Genomic DNA, 22,942 nt, shown 5'->3' on the forward strand with positions numbered 1-22,942 from the left:
TGACCAAATTAAATTCATAGATATTATAAATAAAGCAAAACTGTGCCAAATACTCAAAGTCGAAGATGAATTCATTGACCATACAATTAACATGGGAAATGCCCAAATTGAATTCATGCTCAATATCGACGAATCCTAACTTGAACATATAAGATGTGAACACACAACACAGGAAACTGAGGCCTCACATCATATAGGGACCTCAATTACAACCATTCATTCTTTTTTTAATTGTCATGACTCATAACCAATGACCAGATTAAATTCATAGGCATTATAACTAAAGAAAAACTATGTGAAATGCTCAAAGTCGAACATGAATTCATTTACCATACAATTAACATGAGTGTTATAGACATTTTTGGGCACTACAACCCCAATCATATATGTCTATAAACCAAGGACTCCTGAGTCCCTAAAAGTGTTGTTTCATGCCCTAAAGGAACAAGGTCAGCTGATTACATCATCTCCCAGAAGTTCTCCACAGGAAACTGCTCAGAACTGGTCAAAACTGGACCATACAGGTTGCTCAGTGCTAAGGGTGTGATGCATCTCACGTGCCCAGTGTAAAAGGTGCGATGCATACTGAAAAGCCCTTCTATAGGGTGCGATGGGCGAGAGTGGACAAATGGCAGAGACAATTTACGAGGTGGATGATCATAGAATCTTCCATAAACTTCTCCTGTGACACTTGCCTCTCTGAATTCGCCCAGGGATGAGTAAGAGATCATCAATCTCCAAGCGGAACCAAGAACTATCAGAGATAAGACACTAATCAAAATCCTAGAAGCTGACTCACCTACCTGCAATCATCTATATATGGATCCCTCATCGTAGAGATCTAGATGCTCGAATTTTGTATCTTGTAAGGAAGTGATGTTGGTTTCTTGGTGGAATATCATAGTTTTGGGTGATTTAAGCTTTTCATGAGGTGAAGAATGGCTTTCATGCTGGGAGGATGACGTTGGGTCAGAACAATGGGTTGTAATCCTCTCTTCTGATCTTCATATTAATAAAGCTATTCAAGTTTTCCTCCACATTCTTGTATGTCTGATAGTATATGCATTTGTGTGGTCAATATATATCTGGTCCTATATTGTTTATGATTGTAGATCTCTGCACTTTGAAGGTATTATGCTGCTTTGACTTTACAAGTACTCTTTGAAGCGGAGTGGTCAAGGGAGAAGCGACAAAGACTGGTCGGTGAGGAGAAGGAACAAGCAAAGAACCGAGCAAAGGATTGAGGTTGGTATTCTTTGATCTTCTCCTATCTACTTCTCATAAAGGAAAACGAAAGTAACTTTAATCTGTTTGTTTCTAAGATAGCTACCCGTATTAGTGGGACTAGCAGCTTTGCATAGACACTAGATTTCCCGATAATAATGAGAAATGCCCAAATTGAATTCATGTTCAATATAATTAACAGGAACAATGTCTAAAATGAATTGGTGGGCATTGAAATTAACTTGGACACTGTTTGAATTGAATCCATATCCCACGATAAGAAATTACTTAGATATTCACAGAGAGATTGCTCAGGCTTCCAGGTGGAGTGTAGAAATTTCCACTGTAGATCAACAAATTATGCAATATACTAAAGCAAAATACAAGATCTACTTCTACAAAAAACTTTGCGGAAGCTTAATCGAATATGAGCAAGATAAATTAGAACACATATAACTGAGAAGGAGAAATCAATCACACATGAACACAGAAGAATAACTCGGGGAAAGCCTCAGTCTAAAACCCCAATCTCTGTATTATCATACAAGTGGAAATATGTTCAAGTTACAAAAAGAATGATCTCACAAGCTATCCTGCTCTCTCTATAATCAAACAATACAGCACATAGACTGAGTAGACAAGAGATATGCCTTTCCTCAGCCCTCCAAGCCTCCTATTTCTTGGCGCGGTTTTTCTTGGGGTTCAATGATGCCACCTGTGTGATTGGCCTCATCACACACTAACTAAACTAAAGAAGTAATTGTGCAATCTCCAAGGAATGAATTCCTTCCGCATGCAAGAGATATTCACAATGGAATATTCCTGCAACTGATAGTACATTGTCCCTCCATTTGATCTCAACTAGGTCTCTATCTGAACTGACATGCATGAGTTATTTATGAGAGAATATTCAGTTATCTGAAGTGCAGCAGTTACATGCATGCATGCATTAACTAACTGAACTCACAATTAATTCAACAAACTATTTGAAATAATATAACTGGACTTGACTTAGTTAACTGAGCCAACTAATTACAACTCAATATTACAACTCATCCTTATCTCTTTAACTGATGGATAAATTCCTCAATCAATGGAGAAACTATTGCATGTCCCCACTTAGACTTCATGTTTGATTTTCTACAACTAATTAACTCAAGATGAGTTAATTAATTATTTTACAAACAACTGCTAAGATCAAATTCGAATTTTAACTTCTCTAATTTAGTTCAGGAAGGTATCACGAAATGCTATTTATAGCAGTGATAAATTTAGCACTTCTATATTTATCTTTTCTTGTTTCTATTTTCAACACTCCCTCTCAATAAGAAAGGGATTATCAGTAACCCCAATCCTGTCTCTGTGGAACTCGAACTTGCATTTTGACAATGCATTTGTCAAATATCTGCACCCTATTCCTCGGTCGAAACATATAGCAACAACATGATCCTCTTGACCACACAATCTCGAAGATGGTGATACTGGATATCAATGTGCTTGGACCTACCATGAAAAACTGGATTCTCAGAGAGTTTGATACAACTCTAATTATCGTAGTAGATCACAGTTGGATCCATCCTCTAACCAAACAATCCCACTAGAATCTTCCGCATCCAAATGGCCTCACATGCAGCCTGACTAGCAGCCATCTTTTCAGCCTCTGCTGAGCTAAGTGCAACTAATCTCTGTTTCTTGTTGTACCAGGAAACTGCAGCTAAACCAAGGTTGAAGATTCCTCTAGAAGTGCTCTTTCGGTCTGATGGACTCCCTACCCAATCTGCATTTGTGAAGCCCTGAAGCTTCATTCCTCTGTCTGTCTGTACCACAATCCGAACTGAGATGTGCCTCTAAGGTATCTCAGCACATGCTTCGTTGCCTTACAAAATAGCTTGGTAGGTTGAACCATAGCTTGACTCAGTTGGTTTACCGCAAAGCATAAGTCGGGTTGTGTGTTCATTAGATACATAAGTGAACCCACCAGCTGTCGATAAACAATAGCAGCTACTACCTCACCTGAAGTAGCATCCTCCTTCATCCAGTTCCTAGCTAGAGGAGTCTACATGGGTTTGCACTTCTCCATGTGAAAGCGCCTGAGTATCTCATTGGCATACTTGCCTTGAGACACAAATACTTCACCATCTTTCATTTCGAACTCTCTTGCAAGGTCCTCCTTGCAAGATTGGATCAACTAATCATCACTTGTCAAAATTAGATCAACGACATAAAGAACAATGATCAACGGCTTACCTTCTACCATGATGTGGTAAAGGTTTCCATTTGCTTCACTCTTGGTGAAGCCCAACCCAGTGAAATAGTTGTCGATCCTGGTGTACCAAGCATAGGGTGCTTTCTCTAGCCCGTACAAAGCCCTCTTGAGTCGGCACACATGCGACTCACGATCGAAGGTCTCGAAACCCTCTGGCTACTCAATGTACACCTCCTCCTCAATCTTCCCATTGAGGAATGTTGTCTTCACATCCATTTGATGGATCTTCCAACCCATCTGAGTTGATGGTGCCAACGTCGTTTTGATAGCTGAGTAGCTTGCTATGAGAGCAAAGATCTCATCATAGTCGATCCCCTCGACCTGTGAGAAACCTCGGGCAACTAACCTTGCCCTATGTTTCTCAAAATTGCCATCAGCTGCCCACTTTACCTTGTAAAGCCATCTAGAACTCACCACTAACTTGCCCTGAGGTCCTGGGACAACATCCCACATACTATTCCGAATGATAGAGTCGTACTCCTCTACCATTGCATCAACCCAGACTGGTTGCTGCACTGCCTCCTCGAATGAAGAAGGTTTGGTATCTACACACTCCCCAACCAGGGCCATGTACCTAGTGTACCGCTCAGGCGACCTCCTCTGTCTGCGCTGAGAAGATGGTTGTCCCACATTCTCCTGTGCATCCAGCATCAACCTATCAGCTTCCCTTGAGCGTTTCCGCCCATCTCTGGAAGTCTCAGCATGAGTGGATGTCTCCACTCCTAGATCCTCTACATGCGGTTGCTCCGCATCAATCTGAGGCTCCTCCTCCTTAGGAACTGAAAGTTCCTCCTCTGCATGCAACTTGAGCTCCCTCTCAAGTGATAATCACATGGCTTTCTGCTCATCGAACTTCAGATCCCTACGTACCACTGTCCTCTGACTAGTAGGCAGGTACACCCAATAGTTGTGGGGTGTATCCGTGTACCCCACAAGTATTCCCAACTCAGTTATTGGATCTAGCTTCTTCCGGGCATCTTTGGTCACATGACAATAAACTGATGATCCAAAGATTCAAAAGTGACTCACATCTGGTCGCTTCTCAGAAAAGGCCCCCATAGGTGTCTTCATTCCCAATATACGGTGCGGGCTTTTGTTCTGCACGTATACTGCTGTATTGCATGCCTCAGCCCACAAATGCAGTGGTAGGCTTTGTTCATGCAACATCACTCGAGCTGCTCCCACAATTGATCTGTTCTTCCTTTCGACCACCCCATTCTACTGTGGGTTATGGGGTGTCGTCAATTCTCGTTTAATTTCTTCTGCAGCACAAAAGTCTTTAAATTGTTGGGAGACATACTCTCCACCATTGTCACTACGCAAGGCTTTTATTTTCTTTCTAGATTCTTTCTCTGCCAACGCTTTAAACTCACAAAACCTCAAGAAGGTCTGATCCTTCTTTTGCATAAAGTATATCTAGCATCTATGAGAAAAATCATCAATAAAAATAACATAGTACCTTTGTTTAGTGGTGGAGGCTGTAGAGAATGGTCCACAAACATTTGAGTGAACTCGCTCCAAGATTGCTCCATCTCTATTGTCTTGATCCGGAAAGGAAGATTTCGCATACTTACCCAGGTACAACCTTTGCATGTATTCGTCTGCTCCAGTTTTCCCTTTGGTATTCCGGTAGAAATCTGCTACATGATCTTCAGGGATCCATGGTGCAAGTGGCCCGGTTTTCTTTGCCATAGCTCACCAACATCTTGGATCTGCACTATCTTAGCTTTGGAACTCAATGTAGCACAGTCGTCTACCTCCAGCATGTAGAGCTTCTTTACTCGAATCCTGATTCACTTTGTTTGTCCATTACCGATATGCCTCAGGAATACCTTTCCTTTACTAAAGACTACATCATAGCCTTTCTCTTCTAGCATAACAACATACACAAGATTCTTCTTCAGACCTGGTACATACTTTACATCAATCAAGGTGAGAGGAGCTCCATGCTCCCTTTGAAACACAACTGTACCTTCACCTGAAACACGGTACTTTCCATCATCGCCCATCTTGATTTGCATTTGGAGATCCTTCTCCTCCAAGGTACTGAAAAGATTCTTATCACCTGACATGTGGAATGAAGTTCCACTGTCCAGGTACCACACATCCCACCATGGATGAAACCATGCATGCGATAAGAGAGAAATCCAACTCAAATTGTGAGGCCAGTGCCTCACCATCAGATCCCTTCGAGGATCCCTTCTTGGATTTCTTCTGTGGACAATTTGTAGCATAATGGCCCACTTCATGACAATGAAAGCATCATACTTTCGATTTGTCAAACTTCTTCCCACCATGGGAAGAACCGGATTTGGAATGGGACGCCTTCCCTTTCCCCTTCCTTGCCTTACTCGCTAAGGCTAGATTTTCCTCATCATCTTACTTTGATGAGGATCCATCTCTAGTGCTTCTTCTTATCTCCTCCTCCATCAGATATGAACAAAGTCATTCCCAATCTGGCAGTTTTTCTCTTCCATTAACCGAGTCTTGGTAGTTATGCCAGCTCTTAGAAGACCAAGGAGTGCAAGACTCACCATGTCATCATCGGCTGAAGCAATCCCTACACTTCCAAGCTCATCCATGCAGGTGGTGAGCTTGTTCAGATATGTAGAGATCGTGTCACCCTTTTCACACTTGATTTTCTGAAGCTTGTCCTTTAGTGCCAGCTTCCTCTGATCGTTGTGATTCTGATATAGATCTTTCAATTTTTTCCACATCAAAAACGGTGTCTCCTTCCCATGGAGACTTGAGACTATGTGGTCTCGAACTCCCTCCAGAAGGATTCTTCTTGCTCTAGCCACACATTTCTTCCATTCCGCCAATTTTGTAGCATTAGTCGGCTTGGGGACTTCTTGATCAATGAAGTCCTTTAGACTATTATCCTCTAATATTGCTTCCATGCAATCCTTCCAAGCTATATAATTCGAGCTGCCATCAAGGGCATACTCGAGTCTTAAACCGTTGAACGCCATTGGTGAAATTGAGATGTGATAAGAACTCAATTTCTATATTCAGGAACCTCAAACTTCGAACTTCTCCCTTCTTGTATATTGTTCTTCTCTTTGATCACCTTTGCTCTGATACCATGTAGAAATTCCCACTGTAGATCAACAGATTATGCAATATACTAAAGCAAAATACAAGATCTACTTCTACAACAAACTTTGCAGAAGCTTAATTGAATATGAGCAAGATCAATTAGAACACATATAACTGAGAAGGAAAAATCAATCACACATGAACACAGAAGAATAACCTAGGGAAAGCCTCAGCCTAAAACCCCAATCTCCGTATTATCATACAAGTGGAAATATGTTCAAGTTACAAAAAGAATCAGCTCACAAGCTATCTTGCTCTCTCTGCAATCAAACAATATAGCTCACAGACTGAGTAGACAAGAGATATGCCTTTCCTTAGCCCTCCAAGCCTCCTATTTCCTTGCACAGTTTTTCTTGGGGTCCAATGATGCCACTTGTGTGATTGGCCTCATCACACACTCACTAAACTGAAGAAGTAACTGCGCAATCTCCAAGGAATGAATTCCTTCTGCATGCAAGAGATATTCACAATGGAATATTCCTACAACTGATAGTACACTGTCCCTCCATCTGATCTCAACTGGGTCTCTGTCTGAACTGACATGCATGAGTTATTTATGAGAGAATATTCAGTTATCTGAAGTGCAACAGTTACATGCATGCATGCATTAACTAATCGAACTCACAAGTAATTCAACAAACTGTTTGAACTAATCTAACTGGACTTGACTTAGTTAACTGAGCCAACTAATTACAACTCAATATTACAACTCATCCTTATCTCTTTAACTGATGAATAAATTCCTCAATCAATGGAGAAAATGTTGCATGTCCCCACATAGACTTCATGTTTGATTTTTTACAACCAATTAACTCAAGATGAATTAATTAATTATTTTACAACTAATTAACTAAAATAGGAAGGTATCTTGAAATGTTATTTATAGCAGTGCTAAATTTAACACTTTTATATTTAGCATTTCTTGCTATTTTCAACATGGAGACCCTAGTAAACATTCTCCTACCATTTGAACGAGGACCCAAATCAATCCTTGTACTGTTCAAATACAAATCTAAGTCGAAGGAAGGAATGAACAAAGAATTTAGAAACCTTCTGGACCAGGAGGGTTTCCATCATGACAAATTTTCACTTTATTACATATCACAACTTTAACATTAAATCTTCTGACCATTTGACAGTCAATTTCCTAAACAAAGAGTTGGAAAAAAGCAGCATACAATCGATTCTGATTTTGGGGGCTGGAATTTCTTGAAGTGCTTAGAAATCGAGCACGAGGAAGAGCAAAAGGAGCTCACTTCAGGAGTTATTGGCTAGGACAAGAGGCGCACTGGTGCGTGCTCCACGACAAGGGTTTCTTAGCTCGAAAGCAATTCCAAAGACATTCTCAAAACAATTCCACACAAACAAGGTAGTTGTAGTCAAAGAATGTACCCATGAGATAAGAAGAGCCTTCACTGAGAAATCATTGAAAGAATTATAGGCAAAACAACTACCAACCGTGAAACCCTGCAGAACCAAGGAAACAAAGTCAGAACCGTGCATAACTACAAGCACCACAACATAAAATTCCAAAGAAAGGCATGAAAATAAAAACCCATCGGAGCCACTAACCTTAAAACCCTTAGAACCCATCAAAATTGCAACAAGGCACCAAAATCCTCAGAACGCCACAGAAATGCAAAGACCATAAAAAAACCCTCAGAACCCTCAGAATCCCACACAACTGCAACTACAAAAACATAACCCTCAAAACCACGAACAATTGCAAACACCTCACTAGCTTGAAACACCACACTGTAGGCTAAAAAATGTTGAATCAAAATATAGTCACATAAAAAACCAGAAAAAAGAAAAAAATCCCAATAAAACCTTGCATTCAAGCCTCTGCTTTGGTCCCCGAATAACTGCAAATGTCACACCAGTTCGAAATGCCCACAGTACTAGTCCCTGAACAATTGCAAATGTCGCACCAGCTCGAACCGCCATAAAATGACATAAAAAACCCCAAAAACACATTAAAAAAACCCAATAAAACTTGCATTCAAGGCTCCGTCCTGGTCCCTGAACAACTGCAAAATGCCACACTAGCTCAAACTGTCATACAATGACATAAAAATTCCCAAAACACATAAAAAAACCCAATAAAACTTGCATTCAAGGCTCCATGCTAGTCCAGATTGCACAACAAAAACACCATGATTTCATAAAAAACCCAGTAAAACCTGTATTCAATGCTCCGTCTTGGTCTGCACTGCACAAGAGTCATTGTCGTCATCCCTCGATTGTTGAAACGAGGATGTGGCAACATAATGACGGGAGTAGCGAAATTCACCATGAAACCCAAACTCAACATTAAACCGCAAAAAAAAAATTCAAAAAATACGAACGAAACCCTAATACCAAAAGATCCATATATATCATTTACATAACAAAATAAGCGATTGATATTTATCAACCATTTAATTTATATACCTATCATAAATCCAACCTCTAAAAAAACTTAAAAAATAATAATAACATAACCAAAACAAAACAAAATGAATGACGCAATGAAACGTAATCGATGCGTGACTCAATGAAACGTAACAGGATAAAGCATTGATATCACATTCACACGACCCCATTTCCCGCCCATCTCCAACGGTGCAGTCAAAGAATAAGCCAGCAACCTTAGTGCTCTCTTTCCGAACGCATGTTACACATAAAGCGGACGCTAAATTTGCGGTTCCCTGGCCGATTAATGTTTCATGTCTCTATCATAAATTTTGATGTACGGTCATAGAGGAATTTATGTGATAAAGTCATACCGATCCCCACGCACTCTACTTTACAACGCACAGATTCACGCCGTCGTATCCGCGGCGGCTGCACTATCCCTCGCAAGTTATTTTCCACACATATGGAGCAACTTTCCCTCGCAAGTTATTTTCGAAGAAAAAGAGCTTCTGAATATGGGTCTGTCGGCGACTTTAAGCTTTCACAACGTGCAGGATGGTAGAAAGTCGAGTGCATTCTCCGTTTTTCATGAAATCGACAGGCTTTAGTCTTGCAATCAAGATCATCACTTTGACTAAGTAAGTAAACCGGGTAGGTGCATTTGAACGAATATCATCTTAATCATGGCGGCTCTCTGGGTCAGAGAAATGCCGGGAACAGCCGGGTATCTGGATAGTGGACTGACATGAATCCGAAGCAAAAGGTCCGTTTAATTTGGTGTTGCATGTGATGCACACCATAGATAAAAGTATTGTTAGGTTGTCAGCTCTTGTTCATTTGGATTTGCAGGTGAGGTATACTAGCAATATTTTTATAGATTTAGTAATTAAATTACTGTGTCGAGTTTGTTTTTTGTTTTATACACAAAAAGATTTTATACACTAATGTAGTGTTTAAAATTGGATAATAATAATAATAATAAAACATTATTTATTGTTTAAAAAAGATTGAATATAGACATAACCATAGTCAGTATAATTAAAAGTTATGGAAAATAATTTGTACCAGTTTAACTAAATTTAATGATAAAATTTTGTGTAAAATTATAAATTTTTATTATTTAAAATATTTTTAAAATTTATAGAAAAATTTAGTTCATAAAAAATCTTTTGACCAGATTAAAAAATTGAAATTTGCTTTTCAAAAAATTTCTTAACTTGAAAATAAAAAAATATATCCATAAAAAGTGAAAAACATACCACAGTTAAACTAAGGAAATAGTTATACCAATGAAGGAATACAATTACTTTCTTCTATCTGTGTATTTATGACAGAGTTGGAATTTCAAATTTATTTTGATTGTCCACTGGAAATTTGGTGATGGCTATTTTTTCTGGGAAGTGTTCACTGAGGTCGAGGAATCGTCTGGACGATCAAAAGTAGTTTGAATTGGGCTAAACAAATTTTAAAAAATCTTGAATGAGTAGTGTTTAAATCATATTTTTATGGTGAAAATAGATTCAGCACCATCAAAAACCTTTAAGACACTCAAAACTTTGAAGTTTGACAACTATAACTTAGATTTACAAAAATCCCTGCAAGATTCTATAAAAATCTTACCAAAATTTCCATAATTAAAAAAAAAAAAAAACAACAAAAACAAAAACTAATTAGACTGAGTTCATTGCAAATTAATGGGCTATGCAAAAGAAAATAACAGTAAAAAGCAGTTAAAAAAAATATGCAAAAGAAAATAACAGTAAAAAGCAATTAAAAAAAGATTAATAGAATTGAGAACAACAGTTTGCTTCACTGCAAGTTCCTTTGTATATAACTTTTAAAAGTGAGAAAAAGTCTTGATGATAAGGAAAAAACGGACAATTTGAAAAGAATTTAGCAAATCATTAAATTTGAGACGGGGATTATTGACATCCTCTACTTATAAACCTTTCTCTACGTATAACTTAACCAGTGAGGAATTTAAGATGGGTAATTTAAATACTTGGAAGTAATTTACAATTTTTTAAACTGACTTTCAGAATTTTTACTCGCTATAATATTTTTAAAAAGGCTAATGAAATTCTGCAATGATTTTTGATAAAATTGGGTAAATTTTTTTTGGAAATCTGAGTTATAGTGGCCGAAATTAAAAATTTTGAGCGACTTGAGATTTTTGAGGGTAGTCTTCCATTTCCACTATCAAAACTCCATTGAAACACTCCTACCATGAAAAAGAAAAATTAATTTTGACTATCCAGCCGAAATCGACACTGTGTAGACAACGCCTTTACAAAGTACAACACGTTCCGCACAATCTCGAATTCCATTTTCGCCCACATGGCTGTGTTCTTGGTACAGTATTCTCACCCACATGGCTGTGTTCTTGGTACAGTATTCTCACCCACATGGCTGTGTTCTCGGTACAGTATTCTCACCCACATGGCTGTGTTCTTGGTACAGTATTCTCACCCACATGGTGATCGAACACTATGGCACAGTAAGGTACTGTTATCTGTTGTTCTTGATGGCCAATTGAGTTGACTGGGTATCAACAGAAATACCTACCACGAAATTTGTTCCTTTAACAACTCTGGATTTATCATATAAGAAGGGGCAACATGTACATGCAAATTATTGCGAAGGAGCTGAGTGGTCGAGACTCGACTGCCGCTGCAGTTATAGCTTATAATATTTAGTCTAGCAGCATCTCATCTCATCTCTGATCCCATACTTTCTCTCCAACTTGTTCTCCTCTTGTCATAACCTCAAGTACAGAGTCATCTCTTTCTTAATATTTGTTAGCAGAATCGATTGAATACAGATCCCGTATTATATAGAGGATCGTGATTTGTAGTTCAATCCGCTTACTGTAATCTGCGAACTGTTACCCTAAAAAAATGTCTGGCTATCGAGAGGTACTGGCAATGATTGCTTTGCTTGGGGTCTTTTGGATTCGATCCGAGGCGGCCACGCCCTTCAGAAGTTTGGAGAAATTGACGGGCGCTGTACTTGGACGACGTGTGATGGTACCTGAAACTGAACATGGACAACAACCTGAAACGAAACACGTGGAAGAGCCTGCAAGAGTAGTTGAGATGGTCGAAAGGTAAGTAGTATCTGATAAAGTTCAATTTCTTGTAATGCCATATGGCAGAAGCAACATTTTATTCATGAAATTTATTGCAGGAGCATCAACATTTTATTCGTGGAATGTATTGCAGGAGCATTAACAGTTCGAGAAGGGAGCTAAGTTATTTGTCTTGCGGAACGGGGAACCCCATCGACGACTGCTGGCGCTGCGATCCAGATTGGGAAAACAATCGAAAGAGGCTTGCAGACTGCGCCATTGGGTTCGGCAGGAATGCCATTGGAGGGAAGAATGGGAGATTCTATGTTGTCACCGATCCCAATGACTACGATGCGGTCAATCCCCGGCCGGGCACCCTGCGCCATGCTGTTATTCAAACCGAGCCTCTGTGGATAATTTTTCAGAGAGACATGGTCATCCAGCTCAAAGAAGAGCTTATCATGAACAGTTACAAGACAATCGACGGGAGAGGTGTAAATGTCCACATTGCCAACGGTGCCTGCATTACGGTACAGTACGTTCACCACATTATCATTCACGGGATTCACATCCATGACTGCAAGCCTGCAGGAAATGCCATGGTGAGGGATTCCCCGGGACATTACGGGTGGAGAACGAGAAGTGATGGAGATGGAGTCTCCATCTTTGGGGCAAGCAATATCTGGGTAGATCATTGCTCCTTGTCAAGCTGCACCGATGGGCTCATCGATGCCATTATGGGGTCAACTGCAATTACCATTTCAAATAACTTTATGACGCACCATGATAAGGTTTTAATCTGAATTCCAACTTTGTAGTATTGAAAGTTCAAACTTTCCTACCATACTTACCTTGTTCATCTATTTGTTACATTAATTGTTGCAGGTCATGCTTCTGGGCCACAACGACGATTATACACCAGATGTTAACATGCAAGTAACAGTTGCTTTCAACCATTTCGGAGAAGGACTCGTGCAGCGCATGCCCAGGTATCCGAAACGATCTGAATTCAGATTTTTCCATTTGTGTTTCATGTATGGACAATCAAATAAACAATAGGGTTTAGAAGTTTATCTGCAAAAGAAGTTTAATGCATTGATGCTGAAACGCAGATGCCGACACGGCTATTTTCATGTGGTGAACAACGATTACACGCACTGGGAAATGTACGCAATCGGTGGAAGTGCGAACCCAACAATCAACAGCCAAGGCAATCGATTCCTCGCACCTGTTGATCGCTCTTCCAAGGAGGTAAATGTTGGTTCCTCATTTCTGATCAATTCATTACTGTCAACATTAACATCGTAAGTAGATGGAGTTATGAATATAAATGAATGAACAGGTAACGAAGCGCGAGTACACATCGGAGAGTGTATGGAAGCAGTGGAATTGGAGGTCAGACGGAGACTTGTTGTTGAACGGGGCGTTCTTTGTTCCGTCGGGCGCGGGCGCATCGTCCAGCTATGCGAAGGCTTCCAGTCTGTCAGCGAGGCCATCGTCTCTTGTGTCCTCCCTCACAGGGAACGCTGGCGTTCTGACATGCAAGAAAGGCTCTGCATGCTGACTCAATAACACCACGCCTACTGTCACCTTCAATCTTCCCGCGTCTCTCAATTCGCTCTATTTTCTTTTTGTAGTAACAACACTGAGAGCATGTTAGGTCAATTAATTTGCCTCCAACCTCGGCAGCCTCCGCCCCTTCCTTGCAGGGAGACCGATACGCAGGTGCCGACGTGTTGTAGAAAAGTCGTCTGCCTGAACAATTTCTATTGAGAGGCCTAATACGAATCTGCTTACTTTATTTTAACCAATCAACAATTTCTATTGAGAGGCCTAATACGAATTTGCTTACTTTATTTTAACCAATCAGCACCTTGTTCAAGTCTGCAATTTAGTCGAGATGTGAGCATCTGTTTTTATATCCATATGTCCCTTCCCGGACAAGCATTTAACTTAAAAGGGCCAAGAACAGTGCAGCTTTCGTCTCAAACTTTAACATTTTAAAGAATTTGGGCAAAAAAAATTTAAAAAATCTTGTAAAGACAATGTTTGAATCATAGTGGAAATAGATTCAGTAACATCAAAAACATCTAAAATATTAAAATTTAACAACAATAACTTAGATTTACAAATTTTTTTGTTTAAATATGAACAAAATTTCCATAGAAAAATTCCTCTGTACAGCTCCGCATTTAACTTAAAAGGGGCCAACAACAATGCGGCTCCCGTACCAAACTCTAACACTTCATTAACCAATTCAATTTAGCATGCAGACACACCCCACTCTAACATCGAATTAACCGACACGTGTAACCTCCGGTGGGATTTGAACCTTCGATTTTTTTAAAGTTATCATCCACCTTTGAACTATCTTGAAACTATTTCAAGAAGTATAATTAATAAACATATAAAAGAATTAAAATCAATAAACATATAAATACGGGGATCTTTTATAAATAATGATTTTTAATTGTGACCATTTTATTTTAGAATTTTATATTTAAGTTTAATTATTAATTATATAAAAAATTTCTAAATTTTTTATGATGAGATTAAAGTCTATTGAATTTTAAGAATATAATAGATTTTAAAAAGGTAATAGATTAATTATAATTGTGAATATTTTATTTTAGAATTTTATATTTAAATTTAATTATTAAATATATACAAATTTAATATTTATAATAATTTTTTTTCATAAGTTTTTTATAATGATAATGATTAGAGTTTACTAAGATTATATTGTCTATTGGACTTTAAGAATGTAATAAATTAATTAGAATTTTTTAATATTTTATTTCTAGGCTAAAAAAGAAGTTAGAGAACCACTCTCACATCACCATAGATCAATGAGTTAAAAGGTCAAGAATGTTGGTAGTGTGATAGATATTTTGAAAATTACATAGAATGTGGGTATGTCAATAAATAGTTATTGGTCAATATGTTAATATGATCAATTTTCTTTTTTTCATATGGTATACATATCTATTTCAGGAGATCCATTAATTTATTATAGGAAATACCTCTTTCAAATTCTTTAGTGGAAGTCTAGTGATGAGTAAATGGCAGGTGCAAACCATTGCTTAATCTTCGTGGAACATATCTATGATAGACCCCGTTCTCTAGGGATTCAATATTTTAGAAATGAAATATCCAACGAGGTATGACCATCTTGATGAAGATAACAGATCGATCTTATGTACTATAAACATGCATCGATTTCAACAAGTCTTCTAGGATTCCACAAGTGACAAATTTTTTAATCCAATGGTGTTTTGGGAATTGACAAACACCTAGTTTCACTATGAAACTCATGAGAATTTGTTGTAATCTTGACAATGTTCATTGTTCACATTAGAGAATTTTTGAGGTCTGAAATGGGCCTCAAATCACAAATGTATAACCAAAATCAACTTTATAAGAATCAATAGGATTCAAGATGATAATGTCAACCATGGGGGATGATTCATTATTTTTGAAGTAAAAAAGTAAAAATATTAAAAAATAAAAGAATAGAAAAACTACATTTTCAATTCATATTTTCAACTTATCTCTCTACGGTTTTGCTCAAATTTTGTGTAGGAGCAGTCGTTGGATGCATAATTTGATTCCTCAACCAAGGAGTACTCATGTTTCATACTTTTGATGAATCTTGCTACACAAAAAATGAGAAAACATGAAAAACATGATTGCAATCATGTTTTTTCATGTATTTTTCATTATTCATGTAGCAGGGTCCATCAAAAGTATGCAACATGGGTACTACCTAAATGAGGAATTAAATTCTGCATCCAATGAGTGCTCCTGCTCGAAATTTGAGTAAAATCGTAGGCAGATAAGTTGAAAATACGAGTTGAAAAAATAGTTTTTTTCTTTTTTCCCTCTAAAATTTTATGATGTAATCTAATATTATTTTATAATATTCCTTAGTACGCCCATTTTATACCTAAAATTTCTCTAATGCTTTCTTTTTAACACTAGTCAAGATATAGAGATCACTTTGGTTTTTGAGATTGGGGTTAATCACCTCCTTATAATATTGTAGTTTCCTTTATACCTTCAATACTTTATTTCCCCACAATTTCTCCTCAAATTTAAAAGTAATAATATTTTCAATAGTACTCGAATTCTGCAACATGAGCTCCTCCTTTATTCCCCAATCGTCTAGCCAAGATTGGGCATCCTTATGCTACCCTCACTTGAGTCGAAGGTGGGGGTTTTGGCTAGAGTTAGAAGCAATTTTAGGAAACATCTTCACATCCATGTAGTATAAATTCTTCTTATACATAATTAGATATGTAACTATGACCTGTAGATTACATGTTCATGATGTATTTGATGAAATGTTTATCATGGATATGCCTAATTAGGTCAAGTTATTTTCTAAGTTTTGTGTGAAAGGATTTGTCTTGGTGTTATTCATTATTCTGGAATTTTTCATGAAGTTATGGGCAGTGGTTTAGAGACTTGCCTAAAAAAGTGGCTTAAATCTCACAGTTGATGACACAGAATTGGGTGAAAAATTTTGTAGTCTCATGGAGGCCTTGTTGTGGGAGAGACTGGATGGTTATAGTCGCATGGAGGGCTTATCATGGGAGTGATTGAGGTTTTAGTTCAATTAAAAAGCAAGTTAAATAAGGGGTTGGGCACATGGAGTGGTTTGTCAGCCCCTGGGGGTCCTGTAGCTCCTGCGGAAGGTCAATTTGGTTTTGGTTTGTCGATTCCACTTCCTTAACTATAATTGTGGAGTTGAATCATATCATAGTAACTCTTCATCACATATTTACCCCGGTGGACCGGTTAGCTTAGGTAAGTGTGGGAGGAGGGTGGTACAGAGTGGTATTAGAGCATGGTACAACACTGGGATTGGATGGGTGAAATGTGTTTTTCATGCATGCATGAAGGTTATATATGTTCTTGTTATGTATGCATGGTGATGGCCATTATTATAGTTGTGTCATCATGTAGAAGTTGATGATGTTGTTGTTGGGATGTGTGGGTCATGCATACATGTCAGTTATATATGTGTTCATTATGCATGCCAATGCCTGTATTATTGTTATGCATGCATTGTTATGGGTATGGTTATGCATGCATACTAGGCCAGAGATGCATTGTGAGAGTCATTGTTGCAGCTTATGTCATCATGATGTTGATATGTTAGTTGAGATTGATCTAGGTGGATATTGGTGGCCACCCGCCTATTCCACTTGGACCCCCACTATTGTTTCTTTCAGTTTTTCAGTTTCCTTATTTGTAGCACAATTTACTATTTTTGGCAGTTTTTGGGTCTTGAACTTTTGGAGCCGTTTTCAGGCCCTAAACGACGTTTTGTGGGAACTCAAAAGTTGTAGTCCTTGGATAGATATGTCTAACGAGGTATTGTGTGTGTCAAACAGAGATCGTATGTCAAAGTATGACCCAGGAAGTTGATGTACCAATTTAACAAAACGGGTCCCATAGTTTGGCGCTTCATCTCTTAGGGTTAGGTTTTTGAATGTTTAGGGTTTTCCATTCTTTCTCAAAAATAAATAGGCCTTTGAGCCTCATTGTAAGAAAGTTCAAAGGCATGTAGCCACCATATCTCTTTTTAGAGATAAGCTACCATCGTCCGAGCTATTCTTATTTCCATTATGTTTGTAAGCATATTTCATTATTTGATATTAATGAAGTGAAGTGTTATTTCCACTGCATCTTTGTATTTATGGTTATATCTGTAATTTGTTGTGTTCATATTTAAATCTGGATTAGTGGTATCAGAGCGGTTTGCTCTTTCTCTGTTTTTCTTTGCATGTCCCCAACGAGGTCGGGATATAAGGAGTTAGGGCTTGAACTGGTCGAACCTTTCTAAGACGAGCATCGCAAATCCTGCCCATGGTGGATGAAAATAAAGATGAGGGGGCAGGAGATCCTATCAAATTTTTGCTCGAAGAAGCCCTTAAGCGACAAAGGAACGTGATGATGGACAACTTTGCCCAGATCCTTTAGCGGCTACCCAACGATGACACATCTACTTCTAGTAGCTACTCTGAAAGTGCCACACCCTTTAAGGTACAAGTTAACTTTGACATTCCCATATCTGAGGGCCAGATAGATGCAGATGTTGTAGATAAATGGTTAAATATGCTAGAAGCATATTTTTCCGTTCATGATTTTTCCAGCCAGGAAAAGATCACTTTTTCACTTCTTAAAGTAGCCCCCCACGTCAAGGACTAGTGGGAAACCTACTGTGAGTAGAGGTATGAAAGTACGAAATCGTTGTTTTTAGTGCACCCACTTAGAACTCATTCCAGCATGCCATCAAGGAGCAGTACTACCCTGTCAGAAGCTATGAGGATAAATACATAAAGTGGACAATGCTGTGACAGGGAAGGGACCAAGATGTGCCGGAGTTTACCAATGTTTTTCATACCCTTCGCACGAAGTTGGGTATCAAGGGTTTTGAGAAGCATTTGGTTCTCAAGTACCGTGACTACCTGCACAGGTACATCCAGGACGAGATGGAATTCCTGGACATCTCCTCGCTTGGCACGACATACCGATATGCCATCAAGATTGAGCAAAAGTTTAAACAGAAGAAGTGAGACTTTGGATTTGTGAATTCAAAGTGAGGGAAAGGTGCCCCCAAACCACAGAAGAAAGGACAAAGCCAGGGTGGGGCAGCCCAAGACAACCCGCCAAAGCCGCAAGCAAAGAACAATGTCGCGAAGCCGAAGAAGGACACGAGAAAGTGGTGTGAGTTCCATAAGAGCTCCACTCACAACACAAGTGAGTGTTGGGCCATGCAGTCACTAGTGACCGAGCTAAAGGCTTCAGAATCAAATGCATGTTCTGACTCTGAGTCAGAACTCGACAAGGGGAATGAAAAAGGGAAGAAGATTATTGATGCGGAGCCCAACACCAACATTGCCACCACGAAGATCTAGAAAGAGGAACCCAAAGATCTAGAGGAGGAGGAGTGCCTCTTCCACTCCCAAATGTGGGTAAAGGGTTCCCCACTACAATTCATTGTTGATAGCGGGAGCCAAAAGAACCTCATTTGGGCAAAGGTCGTGAAGCAGCTAGGCTTACTGACCATGACACATCCACAACTATATACCATCATGTGACTTCACCAAGGACGAGATCTTCGCATGAGCCAGCAGTGTTGCCTTCCATACAACATCAAGCCCTTCACAGATGACGTATTATGTGACGTTGCTCCCCTTGATGTTTGTGATGTATTATTAGGCCAACCATACTTATGGAAGCGACATGTTATGTATGAGTCAAGGCCTCGTGTTGTTATTTTTACTTTGGGAAATAAATTGTACAAGATACCAGAGATAGCACCAGTTACCGCCATCTCTTTGGTTATTACAAAACAATGCAGCAAACTCATTTCCAAAACTGGGAAATTTGTTTTCCTGATGATACGCCCTTAGGGAAAGAAGAAGATGGTGGTCATGACATCCAAACAGAGCCCCTCTGCATGTCAACAACAGATGGAAAAGGTCGTGGAGGAGTACAAGGACATCTTCACCTCCCCCGCAGGGGTGCCTTTGCACTGTCAGGTCAAGCACTCCATCGATCTGACCCCAGGTGCGTCATTGCCCAATGGACTAATATATCGATGCTTCGTTTTGGAGAACAACGAAATCAAGAGGTAAATTTAGGATCTACTATAGAAAGGTCAAATCTGGCCGAGTTCATCATCCTGTGGAAACCCAATTGTGTTCATACAGAAGAAGGATGGAACTTGGAGACTCTGTATTAACTATCGAGCACTGAACAAGATCACTGTTTGGAATAGGTACCCGATCCCATGGATTGATGACCTTCTGGACCAACTGAAGGAGAAAATATTTCAGCAAGATCGACTTGAAGTTAGGATATCACTAGGTACCAATCGAACCCTCCGATGTGTGGAAGACTGCCTTCAAAGCCAAGGAGGGCCTTTTTGAATGGTTGGTTATGTCTTTCGGGTTGACGAATGCTCCTGCAACCTTCATGAGGCTGATGGATGACACATTGTGGCCATTCACCAAATCATTTGTAGTGGTATACTTGGATGAAATCCTGATCTTCAGCCAGAGTTGGGAAGAGAACCTCCACCACATCCAACCGGTTCTCCAAACACTAGGGCAACACAAGCTATGTGCTAATTTGGAGAAATGCACTTTTGGCAATGACCCAAGTTTAGTATTTGAGATACATTATTATGAATGGGGGGTGCATGTGTATCCAGCGAAGATCCAAGTCATTCGAGATTGGCCAGCTTCAACCACTCTGACAGATCTCTGTAGCTTTCTAGGTCTTGCCAATTTCTACCGCAGGTTCGTGTTGGGATTCTATCATATCACTTGGCCCTTGAGTCAAGTCACCAAGGGAGGAGTGAAAGCAAAATTGTTTTGATCTGAATCTCAATAGAAGGCATTTACAGAGTTGAAACATCACCTCTACTCTGCACCAGTGCTGACAATACCAGACTTGCAATAACCATTTGAGATCGAGATAGATGCCTCTGAATATGCTATTGGGGCAGTCCTTACTCAACAGGGGCATCCAGTGGCATATAACAGTGAAACACTTTTAGACATAGTCTGGAAGTATCCCACTTATGACAAAGAAATGTATTTCATTGTGCAAGCCTGCCGACAATGGAAGCATTACATTTTGGGGAAGGAAATGGTCATCCACACAGACCATCGGCCCCTCAAGTTCGTACAAATGTAGGGGAAGTTGCAGAATGATCGCCATCAAAAGTGGTCCACATACCTGTAACAGTTCCATTTGAATATCAAGTACAAGAATGGAAGCACCAATAATGTTGCAAATTGCCTTAGACGACCACCGATCATGGCGTTAACCACCGTACTCAATTCTTGTGTGCATGAGGAATGCCTTACTAGAGCCTATCAGAAACTCGGACCACTCCGATATGGTCCTTACACCATTACCAAGGCTGTCGGAGATAATGCATTTGATCTCATCCTTCCCCCATTCCTTGGCCTGCACCCAGTGTTCAATGCTGACTGCCTTCGACCATACTTCCCACCATTGCTAGACATAAGACATTGCAGAACAACTCACACCTACAGAGTTAAAACAAGGTTACATGGAACAAGCCACAACTAATCGGATCATGGACAAGAATATCAAGAACACCCAAAAACAAGGATCCAACTATATCGAGTTGTAAAAGTAAGCCAATTCCTTCACCAGGGTAAGTGACTCACCATGGACCAAGTTCAGTAGAAGTTTCCTCATCTCATGGAGGAACTCAACGTAATGGGGACCATTACTTCCTAAGGGGGGAGGAATGATCTAGGCGGATATTGGTGGCCACCCGACTATTCCACTTGGACCCCCACTATTGTTTATTTCAGTTTTTCAGTTTCCTTATTTGTAGCACAATTTAATATTTTTGGCAATTTTTCGGGTCTTAAATTTCCAGAGCCATTTTGAGGCCCTAAACAACATTTTTTTGGAACTCAAAAGTTGTATTCCTTGGATAGATCTTTCTAACGAAGTGTTGTGTGCATCAAACAGAGATCGTATGCCAAAGTTATGACCCCGGGAAGTTGATGTACCAATTTACCCAAAAGGGGCCCATACTTTGGCGCTTCATCTCCTAGGGTTAGGTTTTTGGATGTTTAGGGTTTTCCATTGTTTCTAAACAATAAATAGGCCTTTGAGCCTCATTTTAACACAGTTCAGAGGCATGTAGCCACCACATCTCTTCTCAGAGATAAGCTACCATCGCTCGAGCTAGTCTTATTTCCATTATGTTTGTAAGCATATTTCAGTATTTGATATTAATGAAGTGAAGTGTTATTTCTACTACATCTTTGTATTTATCATTATATATGTAATTTTTTGCATTCCTGTTTAAATCCAGATCAGTGGTATCAGAGTGGTCTGATCTTTCTCTGTTTTCTTTGCATGTCCCCAATGAGGTCGGGATATAAGGAGTTAGGGCTTGAACTAGTCGAACCTTTAGGGCTTGAACTAGTCGAACCTTTCCAAGACCAGCCTCACAAATCTCGACGGCCTCCCATGGTGGATGAAAAGAAAGATGAGGGGGCAGGAGATCTTATCAAAATATTGCTTGAAGAATCTCTCGAGCAATAAAGGAACGTGATTATGGACAACTTTGCCCAAATCCTTCAGCAGCTACCCAAGGGTGACGCATCTACTCTCGGCAGCTACTCTGGAAGCACCACACCCTTTAAGGTACAAGTTAACTTTGACATTCTCATATTTGAGGGTCAGATAGATGCAGATGTCGTAGATAAATGGTTAAATTTGCTAGAAGGATATTTTTCTGTTCATGATTTTTCCAGCTGGGAAAAGATCACTTTTTCACTTCTCAAAGCAGCCCCCCATGTCAAGGACTGGTGGGAAACCTACTGTGAGTAGAAATATGAAAGTACGAACTCACTGTTTTTAGTTGCACCTACTTGGAACTCGTTCTGGGATGCCATCAAGGAGCAGTACTACCCTATCTGAAGCTATGAGGATAAATACATAAAGCGGAAAATTCTGTGACATGGAAGGGACCAAGATGTGCCGAAGTTTACCAATGTTTTTCATACCCTTCGCACAAAGTTTGGTATCAAGGATTCTAAGAAGAATTTGGTTCTCAAGTACCGTGGTTGCCTGCACAGGTACATCTAGGATGAGATGGAATTCCTGTACGTATCCTTGCTGGACACGACAGACCGATATGCTGTCAAGATCGAGAAAAAGTTTAAACAGAAGAAGCGAGACTTTGGATCTATGAATCTGAAGCAAGGGAAAGGTGCCCCTAAACTGCAAAATGAAGGACAAAGCCAAGGCGGGGCAGCTCAGGACAACCCACCAAAGTCGCAAGCAAAGAACAACGTCGTGAAGTCGAAGAAGGACAT

General features: G+C 39.5%; 1 protein-coding gene across 1 annotated transcript; it reads left to right on the plus strand.

The window, feature by feature from the left end:
* Positions 1–11,486: 11,486 nt before the first annotated feature.
* On the plus strand, positions 11,487–13,864 carry LOC149181501 (putative pectate lyase 5). The gene is made up of 5 exons (XM_089418329.1): positions 11,487–12,092; positions 12,208–12,844; positions 12,939–13,042; positions 13,166–13,304; positions 13,396–13,864. The coding sequence occupies exons 1-5, from the start codon at positions 11,884–11,886 to the stop codon at positions 13,615–13,617; spliced, it is 1,311 nt and encodes a 436-aa protein (XP_089274455.1). The 5' UTR covers positions 11,487–11,883; the 3' UTR covers positions 13,618–13,864.
* The last annotated feature ends 9,078 nt before the right edge of the window (positions 13,865–22,942 follow it).

The sequence above is a fragment of the Pinus tabuliformis genome, chromosome 3_2, assembly GCF_031772625.1.
Source record: "Pinus tabuliformis cultivar Carrire ecotype Pingquan chromosome 3_2, CPIR1, whole genome shotgun sequence".
Classification (NCBI taxonomy): domain Eukaryota; kingdom Viridiplantae; phylum Streptophyta; class Pinopsida; order Pinales; family Pinaceae; genus Pinus; species Pinus tabuliformis.